General features: G+C 34.7%; 1 protein-coding gene and 1 pseudogene across 1 annotated transcript; one reads left to right on the top strand and one right to left on the bottom strand.

The window, feature by feature from the left end:
- Window positions 1-2,609: 2,609 nt before the first annotated feature.
- On the top strand, window positions 2,610-18,911 carry ARF4 (ADP ribosylation factor 4). The gene is made up of 6 exons (XM_016131672.2): window positions 2,610-2,953; window positions 9,961-10,041; window positions 10,505-10,614; window positions 14,452-14,523; window positions 16,218-16,343; window positions 17,960-18,911. The coding sequence occupies exons 1-6, from the start codon at window positions 2,887-2,889 to the stop codon at window positions 18,044-18,046; spliced, it is 543 nt and encodes a 180-aa protein (XP_015987158.1). The 5' UTR covers window positions 2,610-2,886; the 3' UTR covers window positions 18,047-18,911.
- LOC118602542 lies at window positions 12,586-12,704 on the bottom strand (annotated as a pseudogene).
- Window positions 18,912-19,279: the final 368 nt, after the last annotated feature.

Raw genomic sequence — 19,279 nt, forward strand, 5'->3', positions numbered from 1 at the left:
GTAGCGAAGCAAAAACAAAACTTGAATATCTAGGCTAGTGATCAGTGAAGGAAAGAAAGGGGGATTTAAATATTCTTTTTAGAAAAATTGGTGTTTCCCGTTTTCTCCATTACAAGCAATGCTGAAATGAACACAACTTCTTAAAAGTACCACATAGCAAACTTGAGGGAAATTTTCATTATCATAAATTCCTGGAAGTGGAATTTTTGGATCAAAGAGTATATATGTTTTACAAATTGAAAGATCAGTTAAATAAGCTATCTTACATGCATACAATGGAATGTAGCTCTTAAAAAGAATGAGTTAGGGAGCATCTGAGGTCTTGCTTCCCAGCAACTGTCATCAATTTTGGCTTAAAGTAAACTTATAAAAATGCTCTACAAAAACAAAAGAATGAGTTAAATCCATAAGTAGTGATATTTTTATATGTCCATAATATATTATTTTAATTGAAAAAGAAGTTGCTTTGCACTATAAAATCCCATTAACATTTATTTAGAATATTAGTATTTCAGAGGAAAATCTGGAAGAATATATGTAAAACAGTGGTTAACGCCATTCGATTATTTTTTAAATTATGTAAGTAGTACATGGATAAATACACCTTGTAAAAATAAATTAATACAGATGCACAAACACCTGTACCAAAATGTTCAAACAGTTTTATTCATAAAAGCTCAAAACTTTAAACAACCCAAAGTTCATCATGTATAAATAGGGGTATATCCACACAACAGCATACTAAGTAATAAAAAAGAACGAACCATTGATACATGCTATAACATGCATGAATCTCATAATCTTTATGCTCAGAGAAAGCCACATACAAAAGCCTACATACCGTATGATTTCATTTATATGGAATTTATGAAAGGGCACAGGTATCGGGACAGCAGATCAATGATGGGCCAGGGGCTGGAGGTGAGAGAAGAGGATGACTATGGAGTATGAGGGAACTTTTCGAGGTAATAAAAATGATTGATATGATTATCGTGTTGGCTACACTACTATATATACATTTGTTAAAATTCATCAAATTGTACACTTAATATTGGTGGATTTTATTGTATGTAAATTATATCTGAGTAAAGCAGATTTTTTAAAAGTACAGATAAAGCTCCTTTTTGACTATCACTGTAAAACCAGGTTCCCTTACTTCCTGGGAAGGTTCCCTCCTCTCTCCACACATGTTAAACTGATAACCACTAACCATTGCAGATTCTACTTCAAAGTTCTTGTTCTGCATTTACACACACACACACACACACACACACACACACCAGGGGAAATCTACTTATATTTTACTTTACAGTACTTAGTCATCATTTAGCTTTATTCACTAACAGTATCTAGATCTTTTCATTAGAATTTGTAGTTTTACATCACTCTAATTCATGACAGTATTTCATGGTATGGATATACCAGTTTATTCAGCATCCCGCTATTATTTAACCATATTTAAGCGTCGTGATGTGTCAAATCCAGGGAAATACAATAGAATATAAAAACGGACTGGAGTCCCGCCTTCTTAGCATTTCCAGACAAGTGAGAGAAAGTTGTCAACTGTAATATTTAAAGTGAAATGATTATGAAGAGTAGTTATGATTCTTTGAGACTGAGTTATTTAGTCAGGAGGAGGTCAAGAAAGTATTTCCAAAGGAGTTAAACTTTAAACACCTGAAGAATGGGTGAGCATGACTTAACTAAGGATACGAGTGGAGGTAAGGGACACTCATCATAAACTGCACCAACAGTGTGGAAAAACTAAATGGGAGGAGGCGAAGATTATGGGGAACTTGCTTTATTTAATACATTTTTGGGGGGTGACAAGATGTCTTATTTTGTAATCAGAAGAACATTAAGGTTATAAATACTTTTTAAATGGGGACGCTTCCCACTTCAACATAAGGAAACAATACTACATGATTCTGTGAGAAGATAAAAAGCAAGCCTTCCCCGTTGGGATCTCTTAAAAAGCTGCTACAGTCGTTGAAAATGTCTGAGTTCTCGTCTTGACAGAGGATTCTCTAATCTATGTCTATCATCAATATGACGTGGGGGTCGAAAAGTCTAAGCTTGGCTTCTTCATCGGTTGACATAGGCTCTCCGCCTGCAGGTCAGTTTTTAATCACTTATTTCAGAGAAAAGCAAGGCCCTTCTTCACTCCTCCTCTAGAGCAAGTGTCTGATCCCGCACGTGCAACGTGTACCTTCGTGGGAAAGGGGAATTCCCAACACGCACCGCGTTACAGGACGACGCCCAAAAGGCCGAAAGAAGTTAACTACCAAACCCACAATGCACAGCCCACCTTTCCGGAAGCAAGGTTTACAACCTCCTGGTTGCACTTATCCGGGGGGGAAGCGTCTCGCTTTGATTCTGATTGGAAATGATAAAAATGAAGCATTGTGGGACTTTGTCTCCCAGCACGCATGTGCCACTGGCCTCGCGTTGCTTCAGGAGCCACGTCCCGGAGATGGCGGCGACCAAAGATGCACGTCAGCGAAGCCGGCCAATCCGTTCCATGCGCAGGCGCAATGGTTTGGACAGCACCGGAAGCGCAGGGGGATGGGGCGGCGGTGACGCGATTCTGTCCGCGTTGGAGGGGCCGGGCCACTGTCGGAGTCGCCGCGGCTGCCGCGTGACGTGGCACAGCGAAAGCCTTAATTCTAGAGCCGGAGCTGCCGCGCCAGTCGTAGAGCAGGTCCGCGCCCCGCTAGTACCTGACCTGGAGCTTAGTCCGACACGCCAGCTAGCGAGCAGTTCCTGCCGCCGTCTTTCTTCCTTAGCTTCTCTTTCTCGCTCAGTTTGCCGGGAGCTTGAAAGGAGAAGGCCCGGGGACGCTCCAAATCCCTTCTGCTCCTGCCCATCGCAAGTGCCACTACCGCCATGGGCCTCACCATCTCCTCCCTCTTCTCCCGTCTCTTTGGCAAGAAACAGATGCGCATTTTGATGGGTGAGTGAGCGACCGACAACCGAGTCCCGGCCCTAGTGGGGGTCGCGGAAGGCCGGTTCTTTACGCTTGGGGCGGCCTGCGGGCCTGTTTTGTCCTCTGCCGGCTGTGGTGGGGGAGGGGCAACCGGCTGGGGGTCGGGAGGCACTCTTAAGGGGGAACAATGGGGCGAAGGGTGGTTGGGCATCGCAGACCTGTTTTAGAGACCGGGCAGCGGCGTGTTGCAAGGTGTCCTCCTGCGTTTGGCTTTCGCTCCTTGATCTTATTAAAAGCCCAACAAGATTGGGTGGAGATGTGGGAGAAGCGAATTCTCGGATCTCGCAGAGCCCGGAAGACGCTGGCAAGGCCCATTCTGAGAGTGCGATCTGGCTCCTCTTTTCCACGGGTGTAGGCAGCGGTTGGGAGGGAGGCAGAGCGACTCCAGCTTTCCTCCTCCCCCTTTCCGCCCTGGGTACACACTCTGCACACGCCAGTGGTATGTGAACGAACGGTCGCTCGGAACTGGCCGTGGGAGGAAGTGACCAGGCCCAGCGCGGTGGCAAAGGAGCACCCAAGGTTTCGGTAGAGTCCGGACTCCTCAGCGCTCACTTCGCTAAACTGTGCGTCGGGCTGAATTCCGCTTCATATATTTTTTTTTTTATTTTCCTTGTTAGTATTCCTGAAAACTAACTTTTTCATGAATATGTTTCTCTTGGCTACTCTCAAACACTAAATATATTCGGTTCTTTTCTTTGGATTTTAGAAAAAAATTTTTGTTAGTAATTTTATTAGCCCACTGGCTAAGGTTTAATGAAAAAAACTTATAGAAACTAGTTTTAGAGCCGATAACAAATTTTCACTAACTGAATATCATAACTTAATTTTAGGGTAGCTTTACAAAGGTTCTTCTTTAATTCTTTTGAAAACAGGGTTTTAAAAAATTGCTTTTCGGGTTCTTTTTGCTCAGCTGAGGGAGAAGGGGCTTGTCACTTGTGATGTAAGCAACCCCTCCCCCATAGAACTGTGTGAGTTGTCTGCATCATAGCTAAGCCCCATGGACCTGAATAATGCTAAAAGGAGCCCCTCTAACTTTAAACATTGAAACTTGTTGGCTCATTAGTTTGTTTTCTAGGGAGTGGAGGGGATAAAAAGTTTCATTTTCGAGTTCTACCGTTGATAATTTTCCCAAGCGAGGTACAGTAATATTTCAAGGTGTGTGAAGATTTAAGGTATACACATTTGATTCTTTTTTTGCTTTACTGTTATTCCAGCTTCTTCACAATTCATGAAACAGTTGTTAATGGTTCATTCACAAAGGTAAATGAAAATATTTTCTTTTTGAAAGTTTCTCAGATTTTATTTATGAAGAAGAATTTTAGGGGGGCAAGCATTGTTTAAGCTTTAAAAGTCGCTGAAAAGTAGCAGTTTAAAAAAGAATCTGAAGTCAATAGGACTTTGGACTGTGATATATGAATTTTCAGCTTGTTCCTTAAAGAGATTAACTAGTATGTTCTGGAAATGCAGAATGGTTTGTCCTTTTACTGAAGATTTATTGAAAATGAATTGCTGTTTTTCATTTTCTTAGTCTTTTATGATGGCTAAAAGTTTCAGAGGGAGAGGAAAAGTAGAATTATGCTATAAGCACTTCTCTATTTTAACTATATTAGAGTAGCATTCCACCTCCTACCTCCAAAAAATGATGGAGAAAAAAATGGAAAAGTGTTTAACTTTGTGCATCTGCTCAAGGGATAGAAGTCATGATTTGGAATTATTCATTTTATGCTAAGTGTTTTATTACTCAGGTTCGCTATTCTTGTTTTGTATTTTCGTTTTGGGCTAATCAAGTTTCCTTGATTAAAAACACTTCAGTCACAGGGTCAACTTCTATGATAACTCATCAAATGAAGTATAACCATGTGAAGGATGTGTGCATGGACAGGGAAAGAGGTGATTTTAGAAGTCTGATAATTAGATTTTTTTTGTCCTGCTTTATGAGTGATTGCATAAATAACATCACTCTTAAGGTGTCTGCTCTTATCGAAGTATTAGAATGGTTAATGGTTGTTTTTTCCATATTAATATTCTCTGGCAGATGTGCTTTCTTTTTTCTTTAAAAGGGGTAGATAAATTCTTGCCTTTGTGAGTTGGTAACTTTTTCAGATTTTACTATCTTGACTCATTATTAAAAGATAGCAGTTAGAGTCTGGTTTGTCAAATTACTGTGGAGAAGTTATAATTTTATTTCTATGCCCACTTTCTCAAAAGTTAATTTAGAAACGTGTTTGAAGTTATAGCTTGTACTTAACTAATTAAAAAATTTAAAAAAACACAATGTCATTTAAAGTCAAAGTGTAGATTGACGGAAGTTGTGTAGAGTTTTTTTTTTTTTTTAAGGAGAAATCACTCGTGATTGATAACATTGAGCTTAAATTCAGAGTTTCTACCTTATATTTCTCATTTAGCCCTGCATTATCCTATTCTTAGTCTGATCTCCATATATCCTGATCTGTGATTAGAGGTAATTTTGGTAAATGACTCCCCAGATATTGTGTATATCTAAAAACACTAATGTTTTCTGTAGAGGAATTACTAATTCTACTCTTTGAACTTGTGAGTTCCTGTTGAAAAGCTGGAAAAGTGTTGCTTTCTAAGATTGTTCATACCAGTAAAGTTCTGCCTTACACTTATATGTGACTGGTTTTTTTGGGACCAGAGAGGTTCAGGAGGGAGGTTCCTGTATTTGCTAATTTGAAAATATTGCCGATATAGTAAGTTAGACTTTAAGCTCAAGAGTGGTACTTTATACTTTTCCCCTAGCATATTTTGTAAATACATTTATTTTGTAATTTTAAATTTTCATCCTTATTCTAAAAATATCCTTTTTGTTAAATTAGAAAATATGAAAAAATGAAGACTATCCAATAATTCCACCATTTCACTATTGATAATATTTGTTATATTTACTCTAGCCTTTTAAGAAGTTTTTGATTCCCCAAAACTTAAAGTTGTGATATATAGTTATGTTTTTCGTTTGTTTGTTTGTTTGTTTTTAGCTTATTATGAGCATTTTCTCAGGCCATTAGGTGAAAACATAATTGCCAGCCATTAAAAGGAAAGGCCCCTTTGATTAATTAGGTGATAACAGGGAAACAATAGAAAAGGCAAAATCTTTAGTTTCATGTCACTGGAAGTTGGTACAACCATCCTTAGATGTACACTCTTATGTTTTTTATTATAAAATATGGCTATCAGAGCCATTGATAACTTGCTGCCAATTAACACATTGATCAGAGTACAGATATTCTTATCTATTGGATAGAAGCAAAACTTAAAGCTCATTATAATGCAGCCTTAGTTTCAGTTTTGATGGTCACACCCCCAAGGAATTAGAGAAAATATTAAGACAGTGTCTCCACCAGAAAAATTCGAAGGCAAGATATATAAACACTATTTGAGAGTTCTGGCATCAAACCTAGGTTTTTTGTTTTGTTTTGTTTTGTTTTTAATTGAGATGTAATTCACATAACATGAAATTCATTCCTTTAAAGTGTACAGGTCAGTGGTTTTTAGTATATTCACAAAGTGCGTAACGTCACCACAGTCATAATTCTATCTAGAACAGTTTCATTAGCTCAAAATGAAACCCCATGCCCTGCAACTCATTGTCCCCCACCCTCCAATTCCCCTTGAAGCTACTCATCTGCTTTCTGTTTCTAATGGTTTGTCTATTCAGGATATTTCATGTAATATAATCATACAATATGTGACCTTTAGCTTCTTTTACTTAGCATAATGTTTTCAAGGTTTATCCGTGTTATGGCATTTGTTAGTACTTCCTTTTTATGGCTAAATAGTAATAATTCCTTTGTAGAGGTATACCACATTTTGCTTATCCATTCATCAGTTGATGGAAATGGTTCTTTCTACTTTTTGGCTATTATGATTAATACTGCTATGAACATTCATGAACAAGTTTTTGTGTGGGCATATGTTTTTAATTCTCCGATAAATACGTAGGAGTGGAATTGTTGGGTCATATGTTAACTATGTTTAATATTTTGAGGAACCGACAAACTATTTCCCAAAGCAGCTACACCATTTTACATTTACATTTCTACCACCTCTGTATGAGGGATTTAATTTCTCCAAAAGACCTAGGATTTGAATACTTGTTCTATTACTCCTGTGATTCTAGGTACATTTCTGAACTTTAGCTGCCGTGTCTGAAAGATGGAGGGTTATTGTAAGGATTAAATTACAAAGATGTATGGAATCACCTAGTATTGTGGTTGGAACACAGTAATAAGCATTCAATTTTAAATTATGAAGTTGTATTTCAAGCTTCCTTTTAGAAAATTTGAAAGAAAAGGAGAACATGTAGAAAAATACCATGTCTAGAATTTTATATACCCGAAAATAGTTTTTCCCAGTCTTTTTCCTTACTGCATCTGTTTTTTTTTTCCTCCAGGTTGAGATAATTGGAATTGGTAAACATACTTTTTAATGATTGCCAAAGATTTTGGGGTGGTTTTGCTGCTAACACTTTGGTTAAAGTGTAGGTCCAGTTAAGAAGAACAAATAATTCCAGTCTATCTTTTAATACACTGAGCTGTTTATAGGGTGAGAGGGAGGGGAGGACATAACTGGACTGTACAGATAGAGTCTTTATCTTGGCTGGTTGAGAATTGGTTATAGTTTCATTTTTATGGAGAAGACTCATTGCCAGATTAAGGAAATACAAACTTTAAGAAATGACTAAAGTGGTTCAAAATTGTTAGACCAACATGTTTTTGAGTAAAGAACAATGTAACGAGTTTTAAGTGATGGCATACATTAGTTTGTGCATCTGAAATCTTAGACTAGAAATACCTTTTTTTGAAAAAAACTGGTTTGCATTTATACAACAGTAACATTTTGGGTATAAGGTACCTTTGTGATTTTAGAATCTTCTATGTGGCTGCAAGTCATTTAATTGTCTTATGGTTTTTATTTTAAAAATACTCATGGATGCTTAAAAACCATATGATTGCATTATTTTGTAAACCCCTTTAAAAATAAATATAAGTATATAAAACATATTCAAAGCTCTTAAGCAGTCATCTTCCTGGCTTTTGCATCAGGAACTGTAACCAGCCCAGCATTTTAATAAAGGAAATCTACTTGAGGTATACAACTTTTATTAAAAGAAAAATTAGATTACTGTAACTTAGTTGTTATATAATCATAATTAATCCTGGATATTTTCCATTCTCTGTCAATATTTTTGGATTTACATTGTTTTTAAATGGCAATATGAAATCTAGTTAGACCTCCACTGTGGACTGGCATGTACCGTATTTTTCAAAACCTAACATGTTTTTTTCTAATCAGCATCTCAGTTTCGATTCTGACTTAGGCTTAATAGTATTTGTTTAATCATTTGTGTATGTTTTCCGATCTTTTTACTGTCCCATACTCAAAAAATTAAACACTTCCTGGTAACAGTGGTTTTTCTTATGCTCATAAATGAGGGCTTACCTTGGGCTGCTCACTCTGACTAGTGAGTATGTTATAGTACTTGGAAAGAATAAATATGAATCCTGGTATGAAGAAGTGGGGAACAAAGTTTGATTAGAGGACACTGGAATAAGAAGGCGGCATAAGATGCCTAAGTTTCCAGGGAGATCTTAAAGCTACCCTTTATGGATGCAGAGTATAAAGGGTTGTCGAATGGGTAGGAGTTTGAATTGCCTGTAGCCTTTAGTTCTGTTTTGAACTGATAAAAGCTAAACTTACTTTCTGGGGAATGTAAATTAGATAAGTGAAGTGAGTTGTTTTTTTTTTTTTTTAACTTAAAAGCATTGGTTTCATGTGCCAAATACTGCTTTGATTTAAATATTGAAATATTCTTGCTTAAATCAATATTCAGTTGAATTTCAAAATCTCACAGCAGAATTCTAGGTGGACAAATGTGATGTTTTAAGAGCAGTTAAACATCCAATGAGGTTGTTAGATACAGACCTTCCATTTGTGAAGGTTTTAGCAAACAATATGGAATATGCAGGTTTTGAGAGATTCAATCTGTTCTTCACTATCACTAATAAAATGGTAAAGCCTCTTGTTTTAGTATGTTAGTTGTTTTTTTCCCTCAGAAACAAGCACATTCCTCTGTATTTGTATTTGCCTCTAATCATTTTAAGAATTTAGACATGAATATTGGAGATGAATATGATAGGGCCAGTTTTACAACCTAAATTAAGTCTTTGTTCTCATTTCTGCACATTTGATGTTGAAATGGATTTAGGTAAGAATAAAATTGGCCTTCTCTTATAATTTAAGGAGACCAGGACATTGTTTTTTACCCGTGCATTGAAACCTTTTACTCTAAATTGCTCTTTACATAAAAGGATATTGAGTTTATGAACCTTACAGTTAATTATTTACTTGTTGCTATGTGTTCTCTGACTCAGTTTCTAATTTGTGTTTATTTGTTTGTTTGTTTGTTTGTTTTTTAGGTGAGGCAACCCTTAGTCGACCTTACAGATTGCAAGGATCTTGTCAGTTTACAATCCCTTATTTATTTTTTATTTTTTTACGCCTACAGCACCTGGTCTTCCTAGGTGGTTCTAATTTGTGTTTTTAAAAATGATAGTAGTTCATAGAATTAATGACTTGAATTGGAAGAGATTGTGGAATATCTGATCCAATCCCCTTATTTTATAAAGCTAATTCTCTGACCTCAATTTCCTAAAGTGATTTCTTTAAAGGCACCTGACTAGTTTATGGCAAAGCAAATCTAGGGAGTAGAGCCCGAGTCAGCCAGGTACTCTTCTTTTCATTGCTACATGCTATATTTCTAGGTTTAGAAGGAAAAATGAAAAGGCTTTCTGTAGAAGTGTTGCCTTTGCAAATCAGAAATGAGGTAATTTCATTTCTAACTAATTTGTGCCTTGCCCATTCAACTTTAGCTTTCAAACTATAAATTTATTTTAAAATTACTTCTTAATGTGTGCTTTTAGTCTAACTTTAAAATCTGTGATGTCTTTTTCTAGTTGGATTGGATGCTGCTGGCAAGACGACCATTCTGTATAAGCTGAAGTTAGGGGAGATAGTCACCACCATTCCTACCATTGGTAAGAAAGTCTACAGATAACTTTAACTTATATTATGACAATATATTAAAAAGTGAAATAGAATACAGTTCAATTTTGAAACTGCTCTTTTTTACAGTCTTTATTTTTTAGAGCAGTTTTAGGTTCACGAAAAATTGAGGTTTCCCATATATCACTTGCCTCAACGACACATGCATACCTTTCCCCCATTCACTCACGAGAGTGGTACATTTTGTTAAAATTGATGAACCTAGATATTCACATCATAATCACCCAAAGTCCATAATTTACCTTAGGGTTCACTTTTAATGTACATTGTATGGGATTGGACAAATGTACAGTGTCATGTATCCATCATTATTAACTCCTAGGTTTTTAAGTTTGTTGATTATCTAGTAGGACTTTAAAAAATCCTGAGAATTCCACAATGAAGAGGTTTATTTTCTTAATGACATTGTACACAACAATCTTTTTTTCTTTGTAGGTTTTAATGTGGAAACAGTAGAATATAAGAACATTTGTTTTACAGTATGGGATGTTGGTGGTCAAGACAAAATAAGGCCTCTCTGGAGGCATTACTTCCAAAATACCCAGGTAAGAAATGTGATACATTTTTATAACTTTTCTTTTTAGGTTTCATGCTCTAAAGTTTCTGTTAATTTTTATTGTTTAACTGGATGTTTGTGTGTACTGTATGAATTGTCATTCTTCTTTCCACCATTTCCATATTCTTCAGTGAAATGTCTCACTTATGCCTTTGAAGGCTAAATTACCGAGGGTAGAAGAGTTACATATTTAAGGAAGATTGGGTGAGGGTGGGGGTGTTTCTCAAGATTGAATTAAGATATCTCATCAGTAGTTCTATTGGTTTCGTTCTTAGTTTAGGAAGTAAGTCTGTATAACTTCCATTACAGTTATAATGAATGTAAGACAACAGTCCTTCGTTTTGTCTAGTTTTCTGTATTAAAATATATAATTAAGACATTAAGATAGATCTGCGCTGTTGATTTCTAAGATATTTTTATATTATCATAGTATATATAATACTGGCATGGAAGAGACAGTGATCTTGTAGAGCAGAAGTTAGTTTGGCTGCATGTTAGAATCGCTTCGGGAGCTTTAAAAATCCCAAACCTTTGATCATAACCACAGACCACGTGAATCAGAATCTCAGGAAGTATAAACTAGGCATCAGTAGTGCTTCTTAAACTTTAATTTACATATAAATTACCTAGGTATTTATTAAAATACAGATCAATTCAGTATAGCCTGGCTGAGTAAGGCCTGAGATTTTTAGCAAGTTCTCTGGTGGTGGTACTGATGCTGCTGGTTTAGGACCTTATTTTTAGGAGCAAGTCTCAAGTACAGGGGTTTTCAGCAGTAGCACTGTTGACTTTTCGGGCTGAATAATTCTTTGTCGTTGGGTAAAGGAGTGCTTTCCTTAGCATTGTAGGATGTTTGGCAGCATTCCTGGCTTCTGCCCACTATGCGCCAATAGCAGTACCCTCCTTCCCCCTAAACCAGATGCAACAGCCCAAAATGTCTCCACATCCTGCAGAATAATTCCTGAGGACAAAATTCCTCCCTCTTAAGAACCATTGCTCTTTTCTTACTTTCACATATGAGGAAACTGAAGGTTGGAATGACTTACCTAATACTGGAGAGCTAGTTCTTGTTCTACATTTCTGTTTAACCTGGTTCCAACTCTGTTGTGTTTTCCAAAGTAATGTATGAGGTTACAAGTACTTTATATATTTAAGATTTGCAGATGTCAGTAATTCATTCTTGGTCTCCCAGTTCTTTTAACATTGTATACAAGTGAGGTATATTGCCACCAGGTGACAATGAGTACCCTAGGTGAGTGGCTGGAGCAACCAGTTAAGTAGGATGTCATGTTAAGTGGAATGCTTGTTTCTTTAAAAATTAGAATGTTTTTGTTCATTAACATAGCTGTGGTTAGAAAAGATATTTTGATAGGAGTCACATGCATTAAAAAAGTTGTTACGGAAATTTGCAAATATACAACAGGAGAGAGAATAACGTAAACTACCAAATATCTGTTACCCAACTTCAATTATTAGGATATGGCCAATATTGTTTAATTAATACTACTCTCAAATGTACTTAACAGTTTTAGATTATTTTAAAAGTAAGTCATAGGCATTTCATTTAGGAAACGTGGTGTTGAAATAAAATTAGGTATGATGTAAAACTTTGCTAATTCTAAACCTTACAATTCTTAACCAAGGCTAACCCTTCTCTTATCTCTAGATTTGTTTAGAATGCTTTGTAATTTACTTAATTAATTTGAGATTAGATCCACTCCTGGCCTCTTTGGATCACCTTAGAATCAAAAGTTCAAGTACTTCTTTCTAGGGAGTTCATTCTTGCTGGAGAAAGCTTTATGTGTTACCTGATATAATCACAGCTAAGCTCTTAAAGCTAGCTTTTCTAGCATATTCATTCATTCCTTTATTCATTCATTCTTTGCGAGGCAACCTTTGTTTGACCTCACAGATTACAAGGATCTTGTCAGTTTACAATCCCTTACTTTTTTATTTTTTGCGCTTACAACACCTGGTCTTTCTAGGTGGTCTCCCATTCAAGTACTAACCAGGCCCAACCCTGCATACCTTCCAAGATCAGACGGGATCGGGCTCGTTCAGGGTGGCATGGCCGTAGACTTTTCCAGCATTTTGACCAGTTCTTTCAGCTATAAAATTTACAAGAAAGTACGCCATTTAACCATGTTTCCAACGTATGTTAACAATCCAGAACACATTGTTTATTATAATTGTTCCAATTATTTTGTTCTAAATAATTAAATAATTATTTGGTCATTTAAGTAATCTTTTCTTATAGTAGCCAGGCTTATTTTTAGAGTCCTAGCTTTAATACACTCTTGATTCTACACTTTCCAAGGAAGTGAATAATTCAGAATATATTTCTTAAAATAATTCTCCCTCTCAATAATACTACTTTGGGACTGATAGTACTACTTCTATTTTAAAACAATAAAAATGGATTATTAGTACAGAAAAAAATTGGATCCCTTTTAGAAGCATCATCACCATTTCTAGAGAAGTAGATTCTAAAAAGGGATAGCTCTGGGAACAGGAGGAAAAGGAGAAGATAACATTAAATGTCTGTGATAAGGTAAGCCAAGCATAATTTTAGATTCTTGCATACCTTTTTGATTACATTTAATTTTAAATAGGCTTACAAATTTGGTGGTATTTTACAGAAGAGGATTAGGTAATTTACTAATAAGTAGTGTTGAAATTTGAATTTGGGTATTACTTCACTATGCTGTATTGGCTCTCGTAGCACCAAAAGTTTTTTCAAAGGTTAGGATGTTTAAAATGATGACTTCCAAGTGGGTTTGACATTCACTAGATTAAAAGGAAATTATATCATTTAATGGCCATAGCCTAAAATAAGTATTAGGTACTCTGGCAAACTGAGTGCTGTGGTATTAGTGAGAGATAAATACAAAATGATATAGCCCTTTGCCCTTAGTGGTTTTAATCTAGTTACTTATTTAAGTAATAGCATAAGACAATTTGTGGTAAAACTGACGAATATTCAAAAATACTTTAGCAATCAGGGTTTGGGGGAGAATATTCAAAGTAATCACTTTAGTATTAACAGGAATAGATTTTAGTAAAGCTATAAAATTAATGTGCCCTCTCTCCAGTTGAAAAATTTATTATATTTTCTCATTTGAAAAATTTTAGAAAAGTCTTAATTCAACTGATTGCTTCCCAGTTCCATTTCTTTTGTCGTAGAGAATTCTAATATTTTTGAGTATCTTTAAGAATGGTTACTAACTTCCTTTTTGTTAAGAATTTCTTATTTGATCAAATCAGCCTTGAATTTTTCTTGATATATTTTGCTTAAGATTTCCTTACCCTGATTCTAGAGTTGGCAGGAAACATTCTGGAACAAGGCTAACTTTTCCTGATAAGGCGTATAAAAACTGCTGCCCCCCCCCCCCTTTAACGCTGTGTGCATGCCTTTGAAAAAGCTAGTTTAGTTAGTAAATTCTGAATCTTTAGGATATTTGGCTTATTCTTTTCCTTTGGTCCCTACTTTATGGCCTTTTTTTTTTTTTTTTTTTTTTTTTACTTCTATTTCCCTGCAGTTAAACATGTGAGGGGGGCACAGGGGGAAGGAAGGAGAATGGGATAAAATTTATTCTTGGCATAGTTGAAGAGTGAGATTTCTTTTGATTTCGAATATCGAAATCAGAAATAGTGCTCAGCTTTTTTCAGTACTTAGAGCCCTGTACTTATTCTTTTTATAAAGGTACATTTTCTTCCTAACGTTTTGCTTCTTGATATGGTTTTGCTGCCTGTCCTTAATGTTTCATATATAATGTATCCTTTAAGTTTAACCGTTATAGTTGATTTAAACAATTTTTTTTTCCAGGGTCTTATTTTTGTGGTAGATAGCAATGATCGTGAAAGAATTCAGGAAGGAGCTGACGAGCTGCAGAAAATGGTAATGTTTTTAAAATTTATTGTTTCCAATGATGCATTTTTCTAGGCAACAGTGAGTGGTATTAGTGGTTGATGCATTTTAACGGATTAGATTACACAAATGAAATTTTTTAGAGCTAGAAAGAACTTTGAGTAACTATTATCACAGGTTCTTAATGCATGTAAAAATCTTGTATAGAGCTTTTTCAAAAACACATAGAAAAATAGCTATTTCAGTAAGTTAGGAGGAATGCCCAGCTTATTTTTAGAATGCTCCATGAGTGATTTATTTATTTTTTGTTTGTTTGTTTGTTTGTTTTTTTACACCAATATAAAACAGTAATTATTTGACCTTTGGGGGGGGGAAAAAAAAAAGTGCCTGGTCGTCTTAGGTCTCGCATCCAAGTACTAACCAGGCCCGACCCTGCTTAGCTTTTCATGGGTGATTTTGATGCATATTTCTGGTTGAGTATTAGTCCAGTTCTTTATAAATAGAAAACTTTGATACTTTTGCGATGTAGAAATCCTGATTCAGATTTCTTGTTATCAGGGTCATTGGGTTCAGCTTCCTCTATATCGTGTAGTAATATATATATTTAAATGTTTTGTAATAGTCACCATGAATTCCTCTCAAAGGTGATAGGATTTTGGTTGACAGTGGCATTTTGGCCTTACCGTGTATTGAAGTAATGTTTTCATATGTTCATATTGCTGAAAAGCCCGAGGTGGGGGATTATTGAGGAAACTTGTCATGGTTTCAAACTTTTAGCCATAAAATATTTACTGAAATGAAATCTTAAATTCTAAATTCTAATTCATTGCTCCTAAGACTGGAGTGGTTTGTAAAACCACTGTGTCAGTGTATGTGTAATTAAGTGGGGTTTTTTTTTTTTTTGGTTTAATGAGTTAAGTATACCTTCTACTTTTTTTTGGTAAACAGCTTTATTGAGATACGTCATATACCATAACTTCATTTACAACGTACAAGTCATTGGTTTTTAGTATTCAGAATTTTACAACCAATACCACAATATAATTTTAGAACATTTTTTATCACCCCATAAACAAATCAATCATAGAACTATTAGTATTCATTCCTCATTCTTCTCCAAGTCCACCCAACATCACCAGCCCTGACAACCACTAATTACTTTTCACTTAGCCTAAATTTTTTAAGGTTCATCCATGTTGTATCAGTACTTCATTCCTATGGTTTCAACTCTTGGAATTCTTGTATTTTTCATAATAACTCCAAATGCCCTAATCATTTTATCGTCCCAATGTTGTCTGTCCAGTTGACTGGAAAGGATAAAAGTACAAAAAGAATCATTATGTAAATACCTTTACTATTAAGTACCATAAGATCATGCCATAAATATTCATTGCCATACGTGTTTCTTGTCCTTGCCAGTATTGACCCTCATGGGATGATCTTGAACGCTGAATGAATGGCTTACCTTAATAGAGTATAGGATGATTGGCTTGAAAGTTTTTTTTTACTTGAAGGCATATGATTATTTCCTTGGGATTTATAAACGGAAGGATAAGAGATTTAAGTTGTAGGAGTACCTGAACTTTATGTAGGCAGATTGAGTTGATGTTGAATAATGTATTTAATGTTTAATAAATAGTATAGGAAGACAGTGGCTTACCTAGGTTGTTAAAATAATTGAACACCAGTTTTGTAGTTGTTCATTTCTTAGCTTTTATTTCCAGCTTCAGGAAGATGAATTGCAAGACGCAGTGTTGCTGCTTTTTGCAAACAAACAGGATTTACCAAATGCTATGGCCATCAGTGAAATGACAGATAAATTAGGTCTTCAGTCTCTTCGTAACAGAACAGTAAGTATTATTAGGATATTAATTGTTATTAGGATAATTGTATTAGAATTATTAAGATAATTGTTTTAGCTAGTGTTTAGTTTAAATATTTATTAATTAATTGTCCCCTCTAAAAAGATAAAGAGCACATTAGTTTACCATAATACACTCTTGCTGATACAAACATGAGCCCTTTCAGGCTTTATTTCATACATTTTATAAATGTTGTATTCAGTTTTACTTTAAAGTATGCTGATAATCTCCATTTTTTAGCTTTTCATAGAGCTCCTTTAAGGATCCATAGATTTAAATACCTTTATTTTATTTGATTTTTCTTAACTTTGTCCTCAAATGTATAGTTTTGATAAAGATGTGGAAAACTGTATTGTATGAGAATTTTAATATCTAAAGAGTATTGCTGTTTTTAATTTTACATCTTTTAAATAGCCATGCAGCAAATATTTAGTAATTTGGTTTTTAGCAGCCATATTTCAGATAAAATTGTTTTGTACTGTTTACATGATATCAAAAGCTTATATGACCTTTAATTATGATATTAAATAAGTTTTGAATTTAAAATTATATAGTAAGAGCTTATTTTATGTCCATGATTTAAATATTGACAAACTGTAACATACTGTTTTAATAAAGATATCACAGACTTTTAGTGTGGCTTGTGCTTTATAATAGTTTTTCATTAGTTTGTCAACAGGCAAATAGTGTGCTATGGCAATAGCTGTATAGACTATTTGACATGGTCCAGGCTGATTTAAATAAAATAAACTATAAATGATACCAGTTTTCCTTGCTGTGAAGATACAAATGAAGATATGAATTTATGCTTTTTCTCAGCCTTCTAGGTTATTTGGGGTGTTCAGTATTTGAATAATACTTGGTAGCCTGGTATTCTTGCAGTGTCCATGTAATATTAAAGTGTCTTTAAGGCAAAATGGAACTGTCCAATAAAGAAATGAATAAAAATAAACTATCCCTTACAGGTAATTAAATTGTTTTTTAGGGCTTTATCTTGGTATTTGTAACTTCTTATGGCAGTACATACAGTTAATGGAGAATGAGAATCATTACCATTTTAAAAAGTAGAACTTTTTGGAATGAGTAAGACTAAAGATAGTGAAATTATCTAAAAAGCTTTTCTCTAAAATATCAACATGCCCATACATACTCTTTCAAAATTTTACCCCCTGTACTCTGAACCTTTTTTTTTAATATGTGGGAAATGAAAGTTATAAGGAGCAGGTAGATATTTTATTTGTTATTAACCTTTTCAGATTAGTGAATAGTTGAGTAAATTTAATGAATGTAGGAGTAGCTTTAAATGTGAGAGGAGTTTCGTGAGAAGCAACAGTTATGAGAAAACTCCCAATATGTACAGTTACTGAGATCATCAAATATAAAATTAATCCTTTGTGGAATGTAATGCTTTAATGTATTTATTCATTTACTCCTATAGTTTTATATGGTTTTTATTTCCTTTTTTTTCTATACATTTATGGTAACTGCTGACTAATACCCTTGGGGAATTGGGAGAAAATATTTACTTTTTCTGATTAAGAAATTTTGAACACTGTTATAATAATCCTATATTAATCAAGTATTTTCTTGTCCTTTTTTTATAGTGGTATGTTCAAGCCACTTGTGCTACACAAGGAACTGGTCTTTATGAAGGACTTGACTGGCTGTCGAATGAACTTTCAAAACGTTAAATGAAACTGGATATTTAACCAAGGACACATTTGATAGAATTGGTCTAGGCTTGTTACAACAAAATTAGTTTGCATCTTGGTTATTAAACAGTATCTGGGACTGGTTTGGGCAGAAGATTACAGCGTTTAAACTTATTTTGTTGCCAATTATTGTTTACCAAGTATAATGTTGCCATTTAGCAATATGCTTGGTTTTAAAGAAATTCTCCTTAACTTGGGAAAAAGTGTCCTCTTTTAATTTTACTTCCCTTAAGCCTAAATGCCTGGACATTGCTATTGTGACACCTTTAAATAAATCCGTTTTGAATGTTTTTTGAGCCCACAACAATAATGTTTCAAAGTTTTCCCCTTGCTACTTTACTGATACCTTTATCATTCCTGGGACAGTCTGCTGATTTAAAAATGTAGCATTCCATTTGTATTTATTTTTCTCTCTTGCCAAAAAGATTTTATAATATTGCTTGTACCAGCCAGGAAATGCTCCAAAACACTATTCAGATCTGTTGCACTGAGGAACTTATTTTTTTCCCTGTATTGACTCCTGGCTTCCATCAGCCAAGCTTACCTTGGTGTAGTTTGGATTTAGCTGAATAGTTCTTTGCCGATTGCAAAGAGTTCATATTGAGAAGAGTTTTTAATACCCAGCAGATTGTCTTTCTTTATATTGTATCTTTTTTATGTTGCATGTTGCTTTTGGTATCAGCCTGACTCTTTACCCAGTGTATGATAGTTCTGCTGATGTTTTATTGTTTATTGGTGAACATATCTTCATTAAGAGTTTTTGGAAAACTCATCAAACTCAGATGAATAAGTTTTCTTCATAACCCATTTGAAATTATTCCTAATAAAATGATAAAATATTTAATTGTGTGTGTTCTTTTTTAGTCTTAAGATGTTCGAAATGGATTTTCTTATTTAGCAAAGTTGATTTGTATATTTTAAATACCGTTAACAATAACACGGATCCCAGTGAATTTACTAATTGTTTAAATTGGAAATAAAATATGGGTTGCTATTGTGTGTATATAACAGTGGGGAGCAACTTCAAAAATTTAGTTTTCTTTGATAAAATACCATTTTGACATCGTATGTTTTTAGACTCAGATCAAGAATGAAAGCTGTAGTAAAATGAATTGCTCAAAAAGCATGTATTTGTTTCACAGCAAAGGTTAGTTAGAAAAATTCAAGTGCTGTTTGCATGGCAGAATGCAGACTGTTAGTGATGCTCTTCTA

This window comes from Rousettus aegyptiacus, unplaced genomic scaffold (assembly GCF_014176215.1).
Source record: "Rousettus aegyptiacus isolate mRouAeg1 unplaced genomic scaffold, mRouAeg1.p scaffold_m13_p_4, whole genome shotgun sequence".
NCBI classification, from domain to species: domain Eukaryota; kingdom Metazoa; phylum Chordata; class Mammalia; order Chiroptera; family Pteropodidae; genus Rousettus; species Rousettus aegyptiacus.

Excerpts from the sequence above, each read along its gene's own strand:
- ARF4 (XM_016131672.2), top strand. The coding sequence starts at position 2,887 with ATGGGCCTCACCATCTCCTCCCTCTTCTCCCGTCTCTTTGGCAAGAAA. Across the intron at positions 10,042-10,504 it reads CACCACCATTCCTACCATTG|GTTTTAATGTGGAAACAGTA; the intron begins GTAAGAAAGTCT and ends TTTTCTTTGTAG. Across the intron at positions 10,615-14,451 it reads ATTACTTCCAAAATACCCAG|GGTCTTATTTTTGTGGTAGA; the intron begins GTAAGAAATGTG and ends TTTTTTTTCCAG.